Below are 25,115 nucleotides of genomic sequence, written 5' to 3'. Positions count from 1 at the left end.
TAATTTGGAAATATTTCTTAGTGCTAAAAGAAAAAGTGGAAATGCCAAACAAAACGCCAATGTAATTAAATAGAATTACTTTAATTTTTACAATTAGAAAAACATAAATAAAAAATCTAACAGTTTAACCAATCTTAACCGAATCAAATACTATAAAATAATTTCTTGCTTGTAATCAAATAGTAGTGCTAAATTCATGGAATTTCATTTTTTCACGTACCGAATTGAAGTATTAGATATAAGAAACTGTAACAGTTAAATTTAAATTGGTGAGTTGAGGGTACAAAAACGTTTATTTACTCCTAATGGAAAGTTTAATGTGATAATGGTAAAAATAATTCCGTAATACGGTCAATCATACTTCCTGTTCTCTGAATGAATATATGTATGACCTATGACTGATAAAATAGAAGGGTTTATGACCGGTTGGGGTATGGTGATATCAGCGTTTAGTACCGCGATTGATCATGGAGTTAGTATTGTGATCCGATTACTTTCGAAATTATTCACTCTTGCGACTGGTTGAAATAAGGAATTGCATTTGGAAATTACTAATGGAAATTTTTATTTCTTACAAATGCATCGTATTTTATCTAGCATCAATGTGAGCTTCAACTATAATATTGTGGTTTTCCAATTGGTCAAATGTATTCATACTTGTGATCGGTTAAGATGTGTGTTCTGATCTGATTTTTCGAAACCAATAATTAACGGATTAGTTCCGTGTTGGCGACGGTGAAACTTGAAATTAATCTGTGATGTGCTACTATGAATGTAATGTACTGTCACTGTTTAATGTTTACCGGTTTCAGTTTCTGAGAATTAGAATTGTTTATTGTTATTGGGTAATGTTTCATTCTGTTCATGCATATTAATTTCTACATATTTTGAATCAAATTAGATGCTCTTAAAAACAGTTATTTTTGGTATCATAGTGTTATCCTCTCCCTCTATGAATCATGAGACCTTGCCGTTGGTGAGGGGGCTTAAGTGCTCAGTGATGTAACTGGACCGAAGGTACGACCACATCGGAGAGAGGTATCTGTTGAGAGCCAGACTAAGGGATGATTCCTGAAAGAGGGCAGCAGCTCTTTCAGTAGTAGTTAAGGGCGTAAGTCAGGACGACTTAAACGGCCATATCATCACTCAGTCCTCTGAGTACTGCGCAGCTGAAAGCAATGGAAATCTACAGCTGCTTTTTTTCCAAGAAAATGTAGCTCTGCATTTTCATATAGCAATGACGGAGGCGTCTTCCTTGGTAAAATATTCCAGAGGTAAACTCCGGAATAGTCCCCCGTTCGGATCTCCGGGTGGGGACTACAAGGAAGGAGTCACCAGAAAATTAAAAAAATAACATTCTACGAGTCGGAGCGTGGCATGTTAGAAGTTTAAAAAAGGTTGGTAGGTTAGAAAATTTAAAGAGAGAAATGGATAGGATAAATGTAGACATCAAAAATTAATTTAAATGTCAGGAAAAGATTTTTGAAAGTATATGTTTGGAGCGTTGCTTTATATGGAAGTGAAACTTGGACAATTGGAGTACCTGAGAAGAAAATATTAGAAGCTTTTGAAATGTGGTGCTGTAGGAGAATGTTAAAAATCAAATGGGTGGATAAAGTGACAAATGAAGAGGAGTTGCGGCAAATAAATGAAGAAAGAAGCATTTGGAAAAATATAGTTAAAAGAAGAGACAGACTTATAGGCCAAATATTAAGGCATCCTGGAATAGTAGCTTTAATATTGGAGGGAAAGGTAGAAGGAAAAAATTGTGTAAGCAACCAACATTTGGAATATGTAAAACAAACTGTTAGGGATGTAGGATGTAGGGGATATACCGAAATGAAACGACTACCACTAGATAGGGAATCTTGGAGAGCTGCATCAAACCAGTCTAATGACCGAAGACAAAAAAAAATCTTATCCTTTCATACATATTTGTTATCCGCAATTTTATCGTTAGTATATTCAAAATATGATACTGTAATTAACAATTACATTTTCTATAATATTAAAAATAGAATATGCAATTGATATGCATATTCAAAAATTTATTCATTAATATTAATGAATAAATATGCATTTATTCATAAAAATAGATTTCTGGATAAATATATAATCAGAGATGGACCACTGAATATAAAAATAAAACGAGAAAAGACTATGTAGGTAGAAGAATTTTGCTATTTGGGAAGTAGAATTACTAAAGATGGACGAAGCAGGAGCGATATAAAATGACGAATAGCACAAGCTAAACGTGAATTCGGTCAGAAATATAATTAACTATATAAAAAAATTAATTTAAACGTCAGGAAAGCATATTTGAAAGTATATGTTTGGAGCGTAGCTTTATATGGAAGTAAAACTTGGACGAGCGGAGTACCTGGGAAGAAAAGATTTGAAGCTTTTGAAATGTAGTGCTATAGGAGAATGTTAAAAATCAGACGGGTAGATAAAATGACAAATGAGAGGTATTACGGGAAATTGATGAAGCATTTGGAAAAATAAAGCTAAAAGAAGAAACAGACTTATAGGACACATCTTAAGGCATCCTGGCATAGTCGCTTTGAAATTGGTGACACAGCAAGATGGGAAAAATGATGCAGATAGGCAACGTTTGGAATATGTAAAACAAATTGTTAGGGATGTAGGATGTTAACCGAAATGAAACGACTGGCACTAGGTAGGAAATCTTGAAGAGCTTAATCAATAACCGATTTTTACAATAAATAATTTTGTTATTTAGGTCGGCAAAAAATTAAAGACTCAGTGTTTTTCTGTTAAAGACTGTAAATAAATAAATTAAATAAATTATTTTTTTTTATGTCAAAGTTCCTTTTAAATTTTTTATTAGAAATTGATACATAAAATAAAAATTTGAGTGAAAAAAAGAAATAGTTTTTTCTATGCACGTTCAAACTAAATAAAATTTCATTCTTGCATTTCAATATTTCAGGTAACTGAAATAGGTTTTTCCTTAGTTTATCCTTGTAAATAAGACAGTACATTGTACTTATAAAACTTCCATTTATGACATTCGCTGAATTTATCTTCCTTTTCTCAGGCACCAATTTGTATCGCACTCATTGAAATGCTGTGGGATCCAAATTTATGTCTCACTATTTTATTATTATTGTACTGAATTTAAGGTTGAATGAAATGTTGTATAAACTGAAAAGAAAATAAAATTGTAGCAATGTAGTAAATATTGCTGTTTTTGATGTGGCAGTCAATATGTAAAATTAAAAATTTTTGAAAATAATGTCCAAAAATTATCCTCGTGTTTGTTTTTTTGGCTGGTGCGCAATTTCAACTTCTCATAACTTCGTTAAGAGATATTGGAAATTATTATTTTTCGTACGTTTCAGAAAGAATTTATATCTGTCGTTTCAATACAAAAGTTTTTTTTAAAATTAAAAACAAATTTATGCATATTTTGTTTCAATACCGAAGCCAGAAAAAAGGCTATTTTGGCTCTTGATGAAGAAAATTCTTCCTTACCAATAATACTTGTTTAAATTACACTAACACGGGAGGTATCAACAGTAACGTTTAATAATTTCAGTCAACTACAGTCGGAAGAAGTGATTGCGAAGGCAAGATAAAAATTGCTAATAAGAATACTATTAATGTACTATGTTATTCGTAATTTACACGCATATATATTTTATACGATTAATTTAACACAGAATATATACACATTTACTTCAAATATATAATCAAAACTATCAAGAAAAATGGAAAAAATAATAAGGTTAATAACAGGAAATATAATAAAAATAAGTTATATAAATAAATACTTTCAATTCATGGTTTGTAAGATATAATTCAACAAAAACAATGCTTTTTCTATTTTACATAAATCGGCCAATATATTTGGCCGATGACTTACAAGGATAGCAATCTTTTTAAATATGGATAAAAAAGAATGAAATCTATCTCTAAATAATTGTTCTGACGTCATCGGGAATTTTATTTCGTTAATAAATTCGGTCTCCGAAAAAAATAAAGGAAAGAATACATTTCGGTTTCTCTATTAGAAACAAAATTCAACCCTACGCTGAAACTAAACACACAGAAACTTTTTTAAAAAATGTGCCACGCTAATGCCTAATCTGATCTTTTCTCATTGCTTTTGCTTAATTGAACATTTTTTTAACACAAGTTTCCCCGATTACCGGGTTTTTCCAATAATTTTTTTAAGAATAAAAAAATTGGAAGACAATTTATTAAAGCCTAATAAGAATATCATAGCAACTAAAAAATAATAATAAAATGCACTAGCGTTGATTAAAGTAATTCTATATTGTAATAAATCTATATAAGTTGGTCAAAAGCGTTTTTTTTTGTATGCAAAACTGTTAAGGTATTTTCTCAGCTACATTTGTTTAATAATACCATGTAGTTTATGATCATATCGTAATCGACAGATTAATCAATCTGTATAGTTCCTATTAATTGCAAGTATAAATGACTCAGAGGGTGTCATCAATCCATGTTACAATTTATTACAAGAAGGTCATAAAATTGACACAAATAAAAAAGTGGATGCATCTTTACATGTAGCTGAAATAATATAAGTTTGTGATTATTATAGATCGCATACATACTCCCACAAGACCTTTTGCAGTACGCTGAATAAAAAAATAACCGTAAATAGCCGTAAAAAATACCGTAAATTTCAGGTATTATATCGTCCAGCGGCTAACGTAATTTATTCGTCCTGATTTAAAAAAAAAAAAAAAAAAAAATTGTTTTAACTTACGTCTGTGGGAGTAATTTTTTTAACCAAGATAAAATATGGCAATTACTTTCTTTTTAATCTGTTAATATTCGATACATATACAATAAATTAGTTGTTAACGCAATAAAATTGTTAAAAAATAATTTAAATTATCTAATAACAACCCTTTAAATATTCTTTAAGACTGCTAAAGAGTGTTAGTTAAATCTGCTAGACAATTAAAAGCTGTGGAAAGTTGCCGCTTTGCGGAATAGTCGCAGCGCAGTTATCATCGGATTAGTTTATACCTCTCAAATTAACACGAAATAATTAATTACACATTCACTTTCTAGTATAACCTTAGCTAGTACTTTTAATTTTTTTGTAATAGTGATATTTCTATTTATTATGTCGTTTTTTGTAATATAAAAACACCGTTTTAAACGTAATGGTTATTAATTAACCGACAACTAGAAAGTTGTGGCTCTACAATCGTCTAAACTGATTAAAGATAAGAAGTAATTTGGCAGTTAAAAAAGATAAACTTTAATTTTTTGACCTTTATAACAATTGTTAAAATCGAGTTAGGTAAAACATTTAAAAAAAAAGGAAATTTTGTTTTTAGGTTTCCTATAGCTTTTTGAAATTAATTTTGGTATTGAAATGAACTGTCAAAAGTTACAAAAAGTAATTGTAGAAGAAAACAAGAAGTATTTTTATTTTTATTTATTCACTTTCTCTCTTTTGTTTTCATTTGATTCAATTTTTTTCTCTCTGTGAACAGAGGTAAAAGTAGATAACGATATCAATGTAAAATTAATTTACGTCAATACAGGATAGCTTCTCTTGAAGACAATTAGAATTAATTGTATCAAATTTGGAAAGAACGGCCGATTTTTTTGTTTAATTATGATATAAAACCAAGAATCGACATTACGCGGTTCAATTAAATCATTCAACATTTAATAAAGTTATACCGAGTTGAATAATGTAAAGTAATAATTATTTATTGTATGTTACTTTAATATCGTCAAAGAACCCGTCAAGGTTATCTTCGTTCAATTTAAATATTCAAATTTATAAATTTAATATTTAAAAAAAAATCTACATAAAAAAGTTCAAGTTTAAATGTACTTAACATAAATAAAAGCCGAAAGAATGAAACAATTCAAAGGTACATCACTCTTAACATATTCTAAAATAAATGTATGCATACGCGTAATTGAAATTAATCAAAGACTGTAGGACATCAGAGGACTAGATACAAATAAAAGATTATATTTAAAAAACTATTTAAATTTATAAACAACTGCCAGCAAATCTAAGGAAGATATGATAAATATTAATGTGTTAAATGTTTGATGAATATATAAAATAAAAAATACAAAAAACAAAAAAATTACAAAAATATATTTGATTACTTTTAAAAAATTATTTTTTAAAAAAGCTTTTATTTAATATTAATAATATTAACATTAATAAAAAAAGGAAACAATTTAGAAAAACGCTCTAAAAAATAAAAAATAAGAATTAAATCAAACTGAGAATTTTAAACAAAAAATATAATATATTAAGAAATATAAAAATGCACTGAAAAGTAAAAAATAAATTATATAAATATCTAATAAATAACCAATAAATAAATGTAATAATTATTAAATTTTAAAATTAAAAGTAATGAAAATATTACTTTAATAAAAGCGTGGCGCAGTTTTTATAATTTATTTAAAACAACAAAACATTTATTTTTACAACAATTAATCTTCATTTAATTTTCAATAACGACGTGAGGAGGCGGAAAGGTCTGCTGGACCACTCCAGTTGAGACTGACTAGCTACAAGTAACAATCTGGGAAAAAGCACCCACTCGCTTTCTTTGTACGTGTTCTCTGCTTGTAATCTAAGCCAAATTGAATGCACTCTTTCCGCTAAAAGTTTCATTTTAATTAATTATGAATTTTTATTTAATGAATTCATAATTACGATTACAATTATAATAATGATAATTAATCATTTTTCAGATTATCGTCAAAATGTAATAACTTAGTGCAAGATTTCTAAATTTAATTTTTATTTTTAGTCTTATTAACCCTTAAAGGTCAACTCGGTGCAAATTTGAACCATCAAAGAATTAAAACTTGAGTTGTTTTATTACAGATAAATAAAGTATATACATATACTAAACAACCTCATTAAACAAAAAATATATTTTAAAATACAACAAATGTCTATAAATACTTATTTCGGAAAGATTGTTATAAAAACTGCGCCACGCTTTTATTTAACTAAATATTTTCATTACTTTTAATTTTAAAATTTAATAATTATTACAGTTATTTATTTTTTATTTATTAGATATTTATATAATTTATTTTTTACTTTTCAGTGCATTTTTATATTTGTTAATATATTATATTTTTTTGATTAAAATTCTCAATTTGATTAATTCTTAATTTTTACATTTTAGATGGTTTTTTTTGTAATTTGTTTCCTTTTTTTTTTATTAATGTTAATATTAGTTAAATAAAGGCTTTTTTAAAAAAATAATTTTTTATATGAAATCAAATATATTTTTTTATTTTTGACTTTTTAGTCTTTATGAACAATAAACTTTTTACATCCAAAAAAAATATTCTTAATAATATTAAGAATATCTGAAAATTATTGTTTGTTCAAGTTTGTTTGTTAATTAAAAGGTAAAAATATTTATTTTTACACCCCGGAGTTACATATGTGAATTAAATTTCAATAATTTTCATACGATAGTTTATGAGAAATATAACTTTTCAGCAACATGCATGAATTTAGCGTAGGGGTAATGTGTGGGGGGTGTTGCGAGTGGGTCATATCCAAATTCTAACACCGTAGTATTGTAATGTCATCGAAGTTACATACGTGTACCAAATTTCATTGATTTTCATACGATAGATCAAAAGATATAGCGGTTGCAAGATTTGATTATAACTAAAGCAAGTTAAATAAAAGCTTATAAAAAATCTGATCTGGACATCACATGTTTTCCTTGTACGCCTATTAAATTACATATACACATATTTTTAAAATGAAAAGTAGACAAAATTTTATTCCATTAATAACTTCTGATATTTTTCTTTTTCTTTTATTGTTATTATTGAATTATTTATTCTAAATTTTTTTTTCAATCAGAGGTTAATAATTTATTAATAAATCAATATATTTAAATTAAAAAAAAAGGAGATGAAGTCTGATTCGAGCCGGTATGCTTTCCCCTTGTAAGAACCAAATATTTCATTAATTAAAATTTCATTTGGTTATAACTCTGGAACCAATGAAAATAAATACCACTTACGATATATCGTTGAAAAGGTCTCAAATGAGAGTTTATTACTGCATTTAATAAAATGTCCAAAAACCAGATCTTTTGGATTTTGAGATCTTTTGACACTTTTGGTACAGTCGATTGCAATCAAAAAGGGAGGTGCACAACTAGATGTCACAACAGTCCTAAATTCAAAATTTCAACATTCTATGGCTAATCGTTTTTGAGTTTCGGCTAATCGCCGAAACTAGTCAAAATGGTTCAGGTATAGTCAAAATGGATATTTCCATTGAAATCTTAAAACCGAAATATTTCGCGATCACAATACTTCCTTTACTTCGTACAAGGAAGTAAAAATTAAACAGTGGTAGACATAAAATAAGTCATAATCATATTTTCAATACAGTGATCGAGTAATATAGTGTGGGTATTCGTAACTTAAAACAAAAGCAGTTTACTACTAATAACTGTTACCATAAAAACATTTAAAAAAAATTTCAAGTGAGAAAAACAATACTATTAAAGGATACACACAAAATAATATAGTAGTATTCTATCTTTGCCGATGAATTTAAAACTTTAACTGACTTTATACGTAATACCGGGAAAATAAGTTTACGTAATTTATTATCCAGTTACTTTTCAGGTAAGACGTGAAAGGTTAAAATTAATTTGTAAATTCTTTCTAGAAAAAATACAACGAAAATCAGTCAAAAAAATACGTTCTTTTTATTACTCTAAAACCTAAGTTAATCTTAATGAGAAATTGAAAGCTCAAAAAATATGTAAAAACATCTCTTCTAACTTTTTAATAACTAATCTTTTCTCATTGATTTTGATCAATTGACGATTTTAACCCTTAATCTCCCTATATTAATTTATTCAAAAAATGTCTATTTCATTCATTGATGATAATATCTGGCAAAATGAAATTAATAGAGCACTGTTTTTGTAAATCAAATGGAAAACGTTCTCCATGGCGTTATTATTGCAAAGTAAAGCTGTATATTTAATAAAATTTTATTCCATTTATAACACGTCTCACCTCCAATCACCTTTTTTTTCTCTTTCCTTTCCTACCACACGTAAAATGCGTGTTCAAAAACTATTTGATTATGCAATATGAAAATTTATTTCCAGTCCGTCCAGACATTCTATTGGACAGTGGGGCTGAAGTATTTTTATTCTGCTCGGAATGGCCCGCAGATATTTAATCAAGCATCGACAGACTTTCAAAGTGATTTTCTTGTGAGTAATAATAACCTTGGATACTTCCTCAGTTAAGTAATAGATGAGAATTTTTTGAGGAATTGTCAGAGAAGGGATCGTTTGGGGTCCGATGACGCTTGATGACATATCTGTAGGTCATTCCGAGCAGAATAAAAAAAAAAAATCTGCCGATCCGTCCAGTAGAATGTCCACCCCGACTGGAAACAAATTGTCAGCTCAATTTTTTTATTATATGCAAGGTATCATTATTAAAAACTAATTAACCATTAAAAATAATCTTTACGTGAGAAAATAACAAACATTGTATTTTGATGGTGTACTTTGTTATGCTACGAAAGGTATTATTATTTTATCTTAAAATTATAAGTTGTATTATTTTTATGGAGATAAAATACTTTAATATTAAGTGGACCAATATATATATATATATATATATATATATATATATGTGTGTGTGTGTGTGCGCGCATGTGTAGATGCAGTGGTCACGCTATGAAAGGTTATTATTGGAAGGGAGAAGAAATGACCATCATCCTCATGGCTATCTACAACCGTTTTAAAAAACGTTGAATCGTGAGATTACGTCATTTTTAATCATCCAACAAAGATCTCGCTTAAGCCTCCAAGAGAATATTGTTACGCAGATTAATAATATGTTCTCTAACATACACAACTTCCTTGTACGTAGTTAACCTGTTTTATTAGTCTAGTTCTATAAATATCTTCTTTATTTTGACAATCGATTTTCGTATATCTATTTATTTATTTATTTTCTATACATTTATTATGCTCGTTTTTTCGATGTATTCATTTTCACATGATTACTTTAGACTATTTCTTCCACAACCACAGTAGACTATTATTACGAATTTCTATTCCAACGAAAGCAGTGTGATTTTAAAAAAAATTTAAATAACTAAATTGCAAATATTGAGGTGAAATATTTAATGTGAATCTTGTTTTAAATAATAACTCAGTAGCGATTACTTTTGACTTCTATGTAAATATTCTTTATTCAGTTAATAAAAAAAGTAATGAAGATTTTTTCTTTCTTCTTCCGATTTGATCTATAAGGATCAAGAATACGTAGCTCAAATATCTTTCTTGTCACAAAAAATCTTCATAATTTTTACTCATCTTTCTTTTCATCACTCTATTTACGATCTTGCTTTTTCTTCTGATCCTCTGTAAATTCAGATATATCTACTCCTTTTCTGAAATTTTAGTTGTTCAGAATTCTACTATTGATGTTCTGTGTATATTGAGTATCTGATTTTCTAAACCCGCTTATTTCTGTTATTCTTTAAAAAAAAATAATAATTTCGTTAATCAACTCTAATTTATTCTAAACAGGTGCCCATAAAGTTTTCATTTTTTTACTTCCTTGTACGAAATACAGGAAGCATTGTGTGGCAAAAAATTTCAGATTTTTGATTTCAACGGAAATATCCATTTTGACAATCTCTGAATCCATCTTTTGACTATCTTCGGCATGACGTATGTATCTCGCATAACTCAGCCAAATAAAAATTTAATTAATGAAAGTTTGGATCTTACACGGGAAGGCACATTGGTTCGAATCATCTCCTTTTCCTTTTTTTTTTAATTTTATATATTGATTTATTAAAAATTTATTAACCCGACACTGTAAAAAAAATAAAATAAATAATTATTCAATAACAAATAAAAAAAAAAATAAATATAAGAAAAAATGAGAAGTTATTAGTGAAATAAAATTTTATGTACTTTTAAAAATGTGTATATGTAATTTTATAATTTAGAATCGTATTATTTTTGCATTTTCTACTTTAATTTCTGATTAAAATTTTAATTTCTATTTAAAATTTAATTATTCTGGAATTTCTGTTTAATTTTATCTACATTAAAGTTAAATACAGAGTGACTGAAAAATAGACCCTAACAAGAACATATAAACAGAGGCATACATGCCCGATCTTTAATAAATTGCAAAAAAGTGTTTTCTTTTAGTTCATTACTCCTCTGATATTGTCGGTCAATATTCCCTCAAGTCGGAGTTGATCATCATTTTGTTTATTTGTTTTTTTGCTGCCGATCATTTAATCGCTCTTTGGTTTGATGTAATTCTACTGATCTTAATTTGTGTATACGTTATCTAGTTTTCAAATTTTCTCTCTGTTTACATTCACCATCTTCTCTTAATTTTTTTTCTTTCTTTGTTTGCAAGATTTTCTTTCTTTTTTTCCATTTTCCTTTTTTAATTTAAATATATTGATTTATTAATAATTATTAACTACCGATTGCCAAAAAAATTACAATAAATAATAATTCAATAAAAAAAAAAAAGAAAAGAAATATGAAAAAAATCAGAAGTTATTGGTGAAATAACATTTTATGTACTTTTAAAAATGTGCACATATATTTAATAGGCGAAAAGGAAGTCATGTGATGTCCACATCATAATTTTTTTGCTCAGTATGTTTTATATTTTCAAATCCTATAAATTTTCTCTATCTTTCTTAATTTATAATTTTTTTTCATATTTTTCTGTCAAGTATTTTTCTTAAAATTTTTGTAAAATCTCTCCCCCAAATAGAGCTTCTCGAAGTATTACTGTACTCTAGTAAGGTCTCACAGTTTTGTATTTCTGGAAAGTCATTTTATTGTTTTATATATATATCCTTTGTTAAATGATATAATTTTTTATTTAAAAAAAAATACAGTCAAAAGTGAAACAGCTACCTGTAGGCTATCAGAAAAAAGTGGTCTACAAGCGAGCGAAGCGAGCGTTAGGTTATCACCTAAACCTGAAAAGTCTACAACACAATTTATTAATAACAAAAAGTGATATTTAAACTAAATCACTGTAATTTACATAAACAAAATATCAACAGAAAATAAAAATTGATAGAGCTCCAGTTAACACAGAAGAATGTTTACTTTGATATTAACAGTTCCTCTATACTTCTCCCGGTCGTCATTCTATTGCTATTTTCTAATTACAAACACATCCTGGCTTAGCAGGACAATTTATGAAATTAATTAAATTTTGGCCTAGAAGGCCAAAATTACGGACATTTTCCTTGCCATAGATGTAACAAGCTATCTTTACTCACACTAGATGAACTTTTAATAAACTTCTAAATTTCAACATTCTGTATTCAATTTTTTCTTAAATAATTTACAGGAATCTTTACAGAATTAAATTTTCTACGTTTCTAATTGAAAAAATACTACTTAATTAACCATTTAACAACGTTTTATTACGTTAATCCCAAAATTCCCCAATTTTTACCCCCAATTTTTGTGTTTTACGTCAGATATCTATAAAACTAATGGAGGTACAGTTTTGGGACCTACTTCCTACTTTCAGGTCAAAAATCATAAGAAACAAGTACATTCGCCCCTTAATTTACCTTCCCAGAATTTCAGGATGTCTTACTTTCCCCGGGGGAACCAAAATCCGAGCTAAAACTTTCGCTAGCCGTTACTCGCTAACTAAGCGTTTTCCGGCCTATGTTTATAAGAACTTTTTGCCTATCTTTAGCTATCAAATTAGCTACCGAGAGATTGCTCATATAGTTTTGAATCATTTTACATATACGAACGTACATTGATCTCCCAATTACTATGCTATGGTTAATGAATAAAAAAATATTTCTCAATATTTTTCCGATTCATTTTATACCCTCGATAGATTAACGAACGCTTTTAATTCAAAAGTTAAATTTAAAAAAATACCGTGACAATTCATTAAACAAATTACCAATAAATAAACCATTTATTACCAGTTTAAGTTAACACTTAATGAAAATATAGAAATAATTTATAAATCTTCATTACATTCCACAGAATTGGGTAATTATGTGGTTATCTCATCCTAAATTTGATGAAATTTGGAATATACCTTATTAAGGAAGTAAATTATACGTTACTATTTAAACTATTGTTCGGAAGAGCCTTTCACTCGAATTACGCCCCTCGTAACTTCACCAAAAATGTCGTAATTGTACAAGTGTACGTTATTTTCACAAAGTAATTTAGTTTCATTGAAGTAAAATTAAGATCAGATTCGCTTAATACTACATTAAGCTAATTAAATTAATTTAAATTTAAGGTGTGCATGAATATGCAACATACATTATTTAAGTTGTAAATAACTTTTTTTAGTAAAATTTAATTTAATTTAATTAGGTTTAGATCAAAGTTATGTTGGTTTATAAGTAAATTATAAATCTGACAGAAACTTATCAACATCTATCTGATAAAGCCTCAATTTAAGACTTCCGTTCACAACGTAATCTAGACAAATCTAACCTTATTCTTTCCTACATTTAACTGAATCCCAATTTTTTAGTAAGGAAATAATATATATTACTCATGTATAGTGTAAACTAACGAAATTTTGTGTGCGGGTACATTGTAACTTACGAGGAACATGACTCAAATGAAAGGCTTTCCGACTAATAATTTCAATTGAAAGAAATAACTTTGGTTCTAAATAGGATGCGTATATTCCAAATTTCATCAAAAGCAGAAGCAAGTCCATAACTGTATATAATTACAGAGAATTTTAGTAAAATGCAAATACAAAGATCGGTTTTATTATTAAAAGAAACAATCATCTTCTACAATTTTTAACCAAATTCTTCATTCCTGTTTAGAAAATTTAATTAATTTTCTTGTAAACAGAAAATATATTTAAATATTAAATAAAAAAATAATTTTTTTAATTCTTTCATTTAATTTATGTTTTTTTTAATATTTCTTACACGTAATTTATAAGGAATAATATTTTTAAAAAATGTATAATGTTGCGCAGAAATTCGCAAAGTTTTTTTAACTTTACATATAATTGAAATGAAAAAAAAAATCTACCAGAGAAAATACTTATAAAAAATACTTATAGTTATAAAATCAATTTTTTATTTACATATAGCAATTATGTATCTATGAATATTTATTTTATATAAATAGATATTTGTTACGGCAATGTGCATTACCTACCTAAATTAATTGATAACAGGCAATATATGTTTTAGGTAAAATATGTTTAAGACAAGAAAATTACTTCAAATATAAATAAAACAAATTTATTCAAAAATGTGTTAATTTTTATTCAATAGTGTCAACCCGTCGGGCTGGTGTAGTGGTTAACTCGTCGTCGCAAATCAGTTACTTAACAGCTGACTCTCGAAATCGAAGATTCTGAGGTTAAAATCCTTTTTTCTTTTCTGTTTAGCCTCCGGTACCACCAAGATATTACTTAAAAGGATGAATGAGGATGATATGTATGAATGAAGTCTAGTTTTGTACAGTCTCCTCAGGTCGACCAATCCTGAGATGTGTGGTTAATTGAAATTCGACCACCAAAGAACACCAGTATCCACGATCTAGTATTCAAATCCGTATAAAAGTTTTTCCTTTACTAGAATTGAACCTTCGAACTCACCAAATATTACCACAAAAATGCAATAAATTTTTTTTTGAGATAAATATATCTTACTGAAATCTTAACATAATATAACGCATGTTGGTAGAGTAGGCCTGATTTTGTTCTCCACCAACAAAATTAAACAGTTAAACGTTTTTATTCATAAGTCGGCAACCGTACCAAGTCAGTAAATGATCATTTTTTTAGATCTTAACTTTATAGTATGTAAAAAAAAATTAATTTACAGTAAAAAGGTCTTACCATAACGTTATAGTTCACCTCTATTGTATAATATAGCCTATATCTTAATATCGATAGCTAATGACCAGTATTTTAAATTTGGTCTCATAGTAGACAAAACTGAATACTAAAAAGTACAAAAGTAAAACTAATTTGCAAATTGAGGTGTAAAACTTCTCCAGAGTTTACTAGATAATATATATATCAACACAAAGCTAAATAAAAATAAACAATTATTTATAATTTTTTTTTCATTTACTGCTAATATTCTACTTAAATTTCGTCTACGTTTAGGATTTCGAAAAGATCGTAGTATTACTTCGGAATGTTTGTACGCATTTTCAATTTTATAAATACAGTCATCGTAAAAGATTGCAACAATTTAAAAAAATCGTACTTCAGAAACTACTAGAAATAATTAAAAGGTATATATTTTTTTAAAATTCACCAACTTAAAAAGTTTTTTTTGACGTATCTTAGAATGTTTCAATATGAGATCATCGCAGGCGTAACTGTGGCAATAGCAGCGGTGATCCGTTATCATAAATATTTTACATCCTGATTTTTTCACTGTAAACAATATTTTTAACGAATCCTCTTAGAAAAAGTAAAGTGGTATCAAATCTGGGTTTCTCAGAGGGCAAAGCACAGGAACGACGACTTCCCAATCCAACTATTTTTGAATCATCCATTCAGAGCGCGTCGAAAGCCTAGGCTAAATTGTGAGAACGCTCAGTTTTGTTGAAACGTTACAGCAACGTTTTACTTTCTTGAGCAATTTGCGGGAAAACGCAAGTTTACAGATATTACCACAATTACGCCTGCGATGATTCAGCGGACTTGGGTAGAAGTCTATTATTATCAGCTAGATGTTTGCAGAGTTTGCTAGTAGTTTCTGAGATACGATTTTTACTTCCTTGCGAAGTAAAGGAAGTACTGTGATCGCGAAAAATTTCCGTTCCCAGATTTCAACGGAAATATTCATTTTGACCATCCCTGAATCCATTTTGACTAGTTTCGGGGTGACGTTTCTATGCATGTACAAACGTCAAGCCGAAACTAGTCAAAATGGATTCATAAGCTATATCTTGCGTAATTCAAAAACGATTAGCTGTAGTATGTTGAAATTTTGGATTTAGGACTGTTGTAACATCAAGTTGTGCAGCACCCCTTTTGATTGTAATCAACTGAAACAAAAGTATCTAAAAAAGCCCAAACTAAAAAAATAAAAATTGGATTTTGACTTTATAGTAACTGCAGTAATAAGCCTTCATTGACATCTTTTCAATATACATCAGTGGTACTTATTTTCACTGGTTCTAGAGTTATAGCCAAATAAAATTTTATTAATGGAATATTTGGATCTTATAAATGGAAGGCTTTTTAACTTTTTTTTGAAAATTAAATATATTGATTTATTAATAATTATTAAACTCTCATGTAAAAAAAAATTCACTATGAATAATAATTCAATAATAACCCCCCCCAAAAAAAAAAATATATGTATGAAAAAATATCAGAAGTTTTTAATGAAATAAAATTTTATCTACTTTTCATTTTAAAAAAAAATGTGTAAATGTAATTTAAGAGCTGTACAAGGAAGTCATGTGCTGTCCACATCGATTTTTTTAATTGTTGCAACTGTTTTCGATGACCTGTATATTTTTAAGCTAAATTTCTTTATATATGTAACAAATCAAAAATACCTTTATATGTTCTGAGAAAGAAGATATTTATGAGAAGGAGATAAATGTAGAGTAAAAAATATATAATAAGGGATTATTAAAAAAAAAAAAATTATTCAAATAATTATATTCTGCTTTTAATAAAGTTTTAATAATTTAAAACACTTGTAATAAAGAATAAATCCTTAAGCGGTGTAAATTACAAATATATATATCAATGAAAATATTAGGCCTATATGCAAATACAATACAAACTAAAAAGGAATTTAAATCAGTAAGAGCTTAAGATTAAACAATATATTTTAAAATTAATTACATTAAATATGCCGAAAGAAGATAGAAGATTAAAGAGAAATAAAGATTCCTAGGAATAAAATAGATTTTTCGTATGCATAAAATGTTGAACATCATAGAAATTAAAAAATGGTAATGAATTTACAGAAATAAACCTATTTAATTCTATGACAGATCTGCCGCAACAAAATCTTAAGAAAAACTGATAAATATTAATGGATAAAATTCCTCTGGTAAACATATAAAAACGGATTAATCTAGTGAACAACATCATAAACTGAAAATGGCTTCTTCCACGACTTTAATCTGCCTAAGCCTGTTACTGGCTACATATTTCGGGGCATCAGAAGGGATGTTTGGATCTAGTCAACAACAAACACCAGGAGGATTTTCCGGTTATGGTAGAGGTTATCCGTCAAGTCCTCCAAATCAGTTTCAGTCTCAGTCACCACAAAATAGTTTGCAGAACGCTGCTGCCCAAGGATATGGACAAACGTCACCTGCTGCCCAAGCATTTAGACAAACATCACCGTGGTATGAAAATCTATTTTATAATACCTTTAATCATAAAACTTAATATTCAAAAAACAAAAAAGGAATAGATTATTACTCTAGTCAAGATGAAGGATTCGTAAAAAAATATTTGTAGAAAGTTTTTTTAGAGAGAAATACATGGAAGAGTTTTGCTAATTTGAGATAATAAGAACGTAAACTATGCACATATATATATATGTTTTCATTGTACATATATATATATATATGTATAGAAAATAATTATAAACATTTACAGTGATAATCTGAATTAAAATATTCAATTTAACTGTAAACTAATCTTATCTGATATGAATTGAAACATAGCCTTGGTATGAAAATCTATTTTATAATACCTTTAATCATAAAACTTAATATTTAAAAAAAAAATAGAAATAGATTATTACTTATGGTAATAATCTATGATATAGATTCAAGATGAAGGATTCGTAAAAAAATATTTGTGGAAAGTATTTTTTGAGAGAAATACCGGAAGAGTTTTGTTAATTTGAGATAATAAGAATGTAAACTATGTACATATATATATATGTTTTCATATATATATATATATATATATATATATATATATATATATATAAATGTAGAGAAAATAATTATAAACATTTACAGTGATAAACTGAATTAAAATATTCAATTTAACTGTAAACTAATCTTATCTGATATGAATTATATATTAAATGAGTAGATTTAAAAATGATTTATGATTAAAAAACTTATCTATACCAGTAAGTCATGAGATAAACTACTACTGTAGGTACGAAACTTTACATAGATGCATGGAAAGTACGCATAGAAATATTTGTATTTTTTTCAAAAAATGTAATAAGTTTTGGAATATGATTTTTCTTTAAGCTATGAAAATTATGAAATAGAAAAAATCATAACAAACTTGGAGGTAGTACCCATAATATGGTTATTTGAAACATTGAGCTTTTTTTAGTAGAAATGTATTTTCTTGTTTATTTTTCAAATATTAAAAACAGATGCGGAAAGGTTAGAAAAAAGGGACAAATTTGCTTGATGAAGGAAAGAAGTAAAAATGAAAATTCAAAAAAATGAACTATAATCCCGGGCAAAAAAGAAAATAAGGGTTTCGAATTTTGTTTTAATTTTGATTATATTTTTGCAAAACCTAACAGTCATAAATTTTCGTTCTATAAAATCCACCTTCCTAAGCAGAAAAAGAAGAATCATTATAACAAAAATTAACTAATTTAAAAAAAAAAAAAACGTTGTAAAAGATATTTCACAATCTTCAGAATTCAACAAATCAGGTGCAGCAGCTGCATATTCTACACTGTTTATATGAAAACATTGTTGACGATGCAGTTCCTAACATCGAAATAATGAGCTTCAGATTCGTTGTCCAATACGTCTTTTTGGTGTGCTACAAGAATAAATGTTTGAATTGTTTGTTTCTTTTAAATTTGAGTGGACAAGTGTCAGCAACAGCTTTATCAAGATAATTTAATTCATTTAATCCTCACCACGAGTATTTCTAATAGTTGTCTTAGCTTCAATTCTAACATGGTTTTCTAGTTTCGATACTGATCGTATAGACAAATCATCCGTGGCCTTTTAATATTCAAAGTCCACCTCAATAAACTTAATATCCATTCCTTACAACAGAGATCTTACTATAAGTATAGCAATAGGTTCATTAATGTTAATTAATTAATTAATATCCATTTATTACTCACCCCCCACAACAAAGGACCTAACACACTGCCCGGGGGACATCCCTTGGACAGCGTATTGCCAACCTCATGACTTCAGTCATCGGGATGTGCTGCCCTCGCGGAGCAGCACATCCCGATGACTGAAGTAACTTTGCATAACCTTCAATTCACTCACAGTATACTTATCGCCTGGAGTGGTATATGGCGTAGAGCAACCACAAATTATTAAATGCCCCGGAAATGTCAAGGAAAATTCCGAGGACATATTCCCCTCACTGCTTGTTACCACACTCATCACACGAAGTATGGCGTCTTCAGTAACCTTCTCGGGACGAAACCCGTACTGATTCCCCATCAATTAGCCTCGCTAAGTTAGCCTCTCATTTGTTTGCAGGCACACAACCTTTTCAAAAACCTTAACGATAACAGGTAGTAACGTCAATGACCTAAATGACGAACTAACAGAGGGATCCTTGTGGCTCGTTTGTTTAAACAACAATTTTAAAATCCCCTTTTTCCAAAACACAGGGAAGTATCCTCCAAACAAAAAAATTTATTGAACACTCCTGTGACGACTCTCACACACTCACTTCAACCAAGCAAACAAGAGTCTCCGCCGTTATTCCATCAAAGTCTGGGTCTTTACCCCTACCTAAACTACATATAGCTTGATGCACCTAGGCTTCAGTAATCTCCAAGGACACTGCATCCACGCGAAACTGAGAGACCTCACGCCGCACCCGCAGATGGTATGCGGTCTCTCCAGCTTCACTATCATCGGGCAGTAAATCGTCAAGCAATATACGTTTAAAATTTCAGACGTGTCTGAAATTATACCAAACCTGGTCGAGATAGCGAACAGAAGAACGTTCTTTCATGGTTTATGTCCCAAGACCCTAAATACTGCTCCCTAGGGATCCTTGTTCCCCTGCTCATACACAAAGGAACGCCACGGATCCCTCTTCGCAGTCCTGACTTAATAAATATTGAGATATCCTATCTGTATATTTAGCAACAAGGACCGCCCGCCGTTCCGAATTACCCTCAGGCTGATACGCTCTCCGTAAAGGGCAGACAGCCCTCTTTAAGGCTGACAATTCCCTACTACACCACCGTGTAAGCCTGTCTCGACCGGAACTACGGAGAATTGAACATTTGGCGGCGTCAATGAAAGCCGCCGACAAACTTTCTGCCAAGTCCTCGAAATCCAAGACATCAAGAATCCGATGCAAATCCCGAAGCCTGGCCGAAACGAAGTCAACAAATATTCTCTAATCAGCATGCCGTACGGGAAACGACTCTGCTCAACCGGAACGTTACATAGGTAGCGCTCATTCAAGCCTGTGGTGAAATAACTACGCTACAATAGCGACTTAGCGTTCACATTCGCACCAATAAGGATTGGACTAGTGCCAGAGAATCGTTGGACTTTATCCCAGACCTCAAGATGACGATTAGCAGGATATCTATGCTGAAAATATGAACTTGCAACATATAGATGCAAGTTCTGAATACCGAACAGACAACATGTTGATTATCTGAGAGCTGCCGAATGAAGTCACAATCAAGTTCCCTTTTGCACACAACATCATATATATATCAGAGCCACAATAGAATCTCTTCCAACAGGAAAAATCAGTTCAACGGGCACATCATATAGATACTGCAACAGAACAACATCCTACCCTCTACATGAAGCAATCTCACTAAGCTCAATCTGAACAATATAAGCACTCTGTGCATTTAATCGCCCAATTTTAACCATCTACTGCTAATGAATTGTAATACATCTAAACGAGTTACTGCTAATGTAGCCACCCGCATTCGATCGGTTTAAGTTTTTCATACGACAAAAATCAGCTGCTAGCAACAATTATATGGCCAAGGTTCTTGCCCCGTTGCTTAAGATAAATTTTCAGCGTTTAACACGAATGACTAAATTTCAGTTGAAAAATATATACATGCATTGCGAGATAAACGTTGATCTCTATACTCGTTACAGAATATCCAGCGGACAAGCATAGTCGGAAGATTGCTAGGTAAACAAGATGTAAAATTTGCTTCTCTCTAAATTCCAACTCCAATGATTTTTATAGTCATTTTGGCAAATATACATGGCAAAAAGGTAAAAAAACCTTCATAAAGATTTTTACAGAAAAAGAAAGTGCGCTAAAGTTTATTAAATGTTGCTCCTAAAACGTTTTGTAGGAGTTATAAAAAACTAAAAACGAATTCTTAGTTCTTAACAATAAAAACAAAAACGTTACCTAATATTATCTATTATCATCTTAAAAAAACGTGATAGAAAAAAATATATTTAAAATTGTAATTAATGTAATCCATAAATCATTAATTCTGTGCAAATTTAATTACGAAGTGAATTTTTTGTTTTCGTACGCATTCCTAGGAGTCAGGCTACAAGTTTCAACGGACTACCCGGTATGCAACAAGCAGCATCAGGCCTAGCAACTCAACAGTTTCAACAAATTTTGCAACTGTTAACGCAGATAATTAAACTGATAAATTCAATGCAGTACTCACAATCTATAAATCCCTTTCAACCTGAAAATAACCAATCTCAATTTGGTGGAAAATTTGGGGAAATGGCCGGTTCAGGATTTGGAAATTTAGGGTAAGAAATAACAAAAATTACATCAAACAAGATTAATGTAAAATCTAATTAACTATAAGGCCAATAAAATAAGTTTGTTAAATATTTACAACCAAACTATTGTGCACTTTTATATATATATATATATATAGTGTGTGTGTGCGCGTGCGTGCACACATATACTAAATACACTTAAATTGAGTATAAAATACGTAGGGAAATTTTTGTAATAACTTTATACAGGTATGCCGATTGAACTGAGACTTATATACCCACTTTAAAAATATACGATTAAATTATTGAATTGTATATTATTATTCCCTTGTCTCACCAAGTTAAGGGAAATTTCTTTGCTTATCTTGAAGGATCAGTTCATTTTTTACTTATTTCCGAAACTTATACTTAACAATTAGTTTTCAGGGAAAAATAGTCATTTTATATAGATGCACTTAACCTGAGCTTCACGTGACAATTTATTAACATGTCTATGCTTCTGATATCTTTGTTTAGAGATTGAATACACAGAGTTGTTGTGATTACCCTGAGTAAGAAAAAAATGTGTCCTCAATATACAAAATCAGACATCATACATCAAACTAAAAAAAAACTTTTGATGAATTTTATTTTTTACATCTCTTTATATTTTTTTTAAATAAAAAATTTTATCTTAAAAACTGCAACAGAAATATTTTTAGACCATTTTTATATAAACAATCACTTAAAAATAAATAAAAGTATTCTACTTTTCAAATTTCAGTTTAGCAAACATGTTAATTTTAAATCATTTGGTTCATTACAAATTCCATTCAAATATTTTAATTCCAATATTAGGATAAAAAAAATATATAAATTAACGAAATAATTATGGATTCGACCTAATCAAAAAAATATTTCTGTAATTATTAGCAATTACATTAAATTACAGCAAAATTAAATTTTGTTTTCTGGTTGTATAAAATAAATTAACAGTAATTTATATGAACATCTTTGTTATAATAAAACGAAGATCATAAAAACCGATCCTTTTGGAAATATTATGTAAGCAAACTTTAAAGAGACAAAGAATCTTATAGGGACAAACCAATGATATAAGTTATGGACCTACAATAAAACTGAAATCAAATTATTTAACCTATTTTACATGTGAATTTAGATTATCATCAAATGTTTTATTTAGCCTGTAGTTGACCAGTCACAATCATTTACAACTCTTAAGTGAAATATTATACAGGAATGATAAAGACAAAAAAAACTATTTTACAGAAGCAGCAGAGCAAGGTGACTTTAAATCAAACAGAAAATACCCTTGTATTATATAAACTATTTTGAATGTAAAGCGAATCATAGTTAAAAATTATTTATTATTAACTACGTTTCACTGGCCTATAATTATGACATTTCTGGGGCCCAATTAATGTTATATTAAATTTAAGAACATTTTCATAATAAAGATCATATTAAAAACGATTGCACAACTAAACGAGAAAACTTTGAAAGGGTTCCAAAATGATATTCGTATAAAATTATACATTTTCATTTCAGATCTCTAAATCCCTTAAGCAGCAGTAGTTTTGGAACACCAGGATTACATTCTATCAACGGAAACACAGCATCACAGTAAGTAGGATATCAACTTCAATTTAATTTTCTAAACTTCCTTACATAGCATCACTTTTTACTAACAGTAAAAAAACAAAAGAATATACGTAAATCTGACTTTAACGTAGATAGATCTCATGAATTCCTAATACTTTTATACGTTACGTATATAATTAGCTCGTTAAAATACAATACCTTATGATAATGAATAAAGTGCGTATTTCTTTAAGTGCGGTGTAATGCGAGCAACTAGTTTTGAAAATTGACCGATTTCGAACTATAACAGAGTCAATCAGGATAAAAATTGCTTCCAAGATTTACAACGGAAACCTTACATAATTCTAGTATAATTAATTATAGTAATAATTGTTTATGCCTGCATGTAATATTAATAAATTACTCTATTTCACAGTGAATAAAACGTCAATCAATGTTGATTCAGTTTGTTGTTATGTATAAGATTTAATTATAATTAAATAGATGATAAACGATTGCACAACTAAACGAGAAAAACTTTGAAAGGTTTCCAAAAATGATATTCGTATAAAATTTTTTTTTTTCATTTCAGATCTCTAAATCCCTTAAGCAGCAGTAGTTTTGGAACACCAGGATTAAATTCTTTCAACGGAAATGCAGCACCACAGTAAGTAGGATATCAACTTCAATTTAATTTTCTAAACTTCCTGACATAGCATCACTTTTTACTCTCAGTAAAAAAAAGCCTCCTTGTAACATATAAATCAATTTAAATGCAAAGTGGAAAATCATAATTAAAAAATTATTTAATATTTGATATGTTTCGGTGACCTAAGCAACTGGATAAACACTCAATAATTATGACGTTTTTGGGACCCAATTAATGTTATATTAAATCTACGAACATTTTTATAATAAATATCATATTAAAAACGATTGCACAATTTAACTAGAAACACTATGAAAGGTTTTCAAAATGATATTCGTATAAAATTATACATTTTCATTTCAGATCTCTAAATTCCTTAACCAGTGGCAGTTTTGGAACACCAGGATTAAATTCTCTCAACGGAAATGCAGCAACACAGTAAGTAGGATATCAACTTCAATCTAATTTTCCAAAACTCTTTACGTAGCATCACTTTTTACTAACAGTAAAAAAAACAAAAGAATATACGTAAATCTGACTAAGGTAGATAGATCTCATGAATTCCTAATACTTTTATACGTTCCGTATATAATTAGCTCGTTAAAATACAATACCTTATGATAATGAATAAAGTGCGTATTATTATAAATGTGGTGTTATCAGAGCAACTAGTTTTGAAAATTGACCGATTTCAAACTATAACATAGTCAATCAGGATAAAAATTGCTTTCAAGATTTATAACGGTAACCTTACATAATTCTAGTGTAATTAATTATAGTAATAACTGTTAATGCCTACAGATAATATTAATAAATTACTCTATTTCAAATTGAATAAAACGTCAATCAATGTTGATTCAGTTTGTTGTTATACATAATATTTAATTATAATTAAATGAATGATAAACGGTATGTATGTACGCACGCATATAACGGATTGACTTGTAAATAGATTGTAGGTTAAATAGATAAAGTTTAGTTTTAATGCTCAGTTTGGTTTTTCAAACTTTTGGATTGGGGTGTTCAATTCTCTCATAACTAACTTTTATAGTTGTTTTTTTTAGACAACAGTTGCAACAACCAAATCCACAGACGCCTGGGTCAGCCATCAATTTCTAGTAATCAAGAATACTAGAAAAACGACAAACAAGATAAAAATAAAAAAAAAA

At 28.8% G+C, this 25,115-nt stretch overlaps 1 protein-coding gene across 2 annotated transcripts; it reads left to right on the top strand.

Moving 5' to 3' along the window:
* Positions 1 to 17,180: 17,180 nt before the first annotated feature.
* Positions 17,181 to 25,115, top strand: LOC142326247 (uncharacterized). Of its 2 annotated transcripts, XM_075368559.1 has the most exons (6): positions 17,181 to 17,414; positions 21,519 to 21,743; positions 23,265 to 23,339; positions 23,890 to 23,964; positions 24,310 to 24,384; positions 25,011 to 25,115. In XM_075368559.1, the coding sequence occupies exons 1-6, from the start codon at positions 17,233 to 17,235 to the stop codon at positions 25,063 to 25,065; spliced, it is 687 nt and encodes a 228-aa protein (XP_075224674.1). In that variant the 5' UTR covers positions 17,181 to 17,232; the 3' UTR covers positions 25,066 to 25,115. The 2 variants fall into 2 exon arrangements, with proteins under 2 accessions (XP_075224674.1, XP_075224675.1); XM_075368560.1 differs by lacking the exon at positions 24,310 to 24,384.

This window comes from Lycorma delicatula, chromosome 6 (genome assembly GCF_047948215.1).
Source record: "Lycorma delicatula isolate Av1 chromosome 6, ASM4794821v1, whole genome shotgun sequence".
NCBI lineage: Eukaryota > Metazoa > Arthropoda > Insecta > Hemiptera > Fulgoridae > Lycorma > Lycorma delicatula.
This window is presented reverse-complemented; position numbering and strand designations above follow the sequence as displayed.

What these genes read in the sequence shown, in the direction of transcription:
- LOC142326247 (XM_075368559.1), top strand. Translation starts at nt 17,233, where the DNA reads ATGTTTGGATCTAGTCAACAACAAACACCAGGAGGATTTTCCGGTTAT. An exon ending in TTTAGACAAACATCACCGTG is followed by an intron (nt 17,415 to 21,518) that starts GTATGAAAATCT and finishes ACGCATTCCTAG; the next exon opens with GAGTCAGGCTACAAGTTTCA. An exon ending in AACGGAAATGCAGCACCACA is followed by an intron (nt 23,965 to 24,309) that starts GTAAGTAGGATA and finishes TTTTCATTTCAG; the next exon opens with ATCTCTAAATTCCTTAACCA.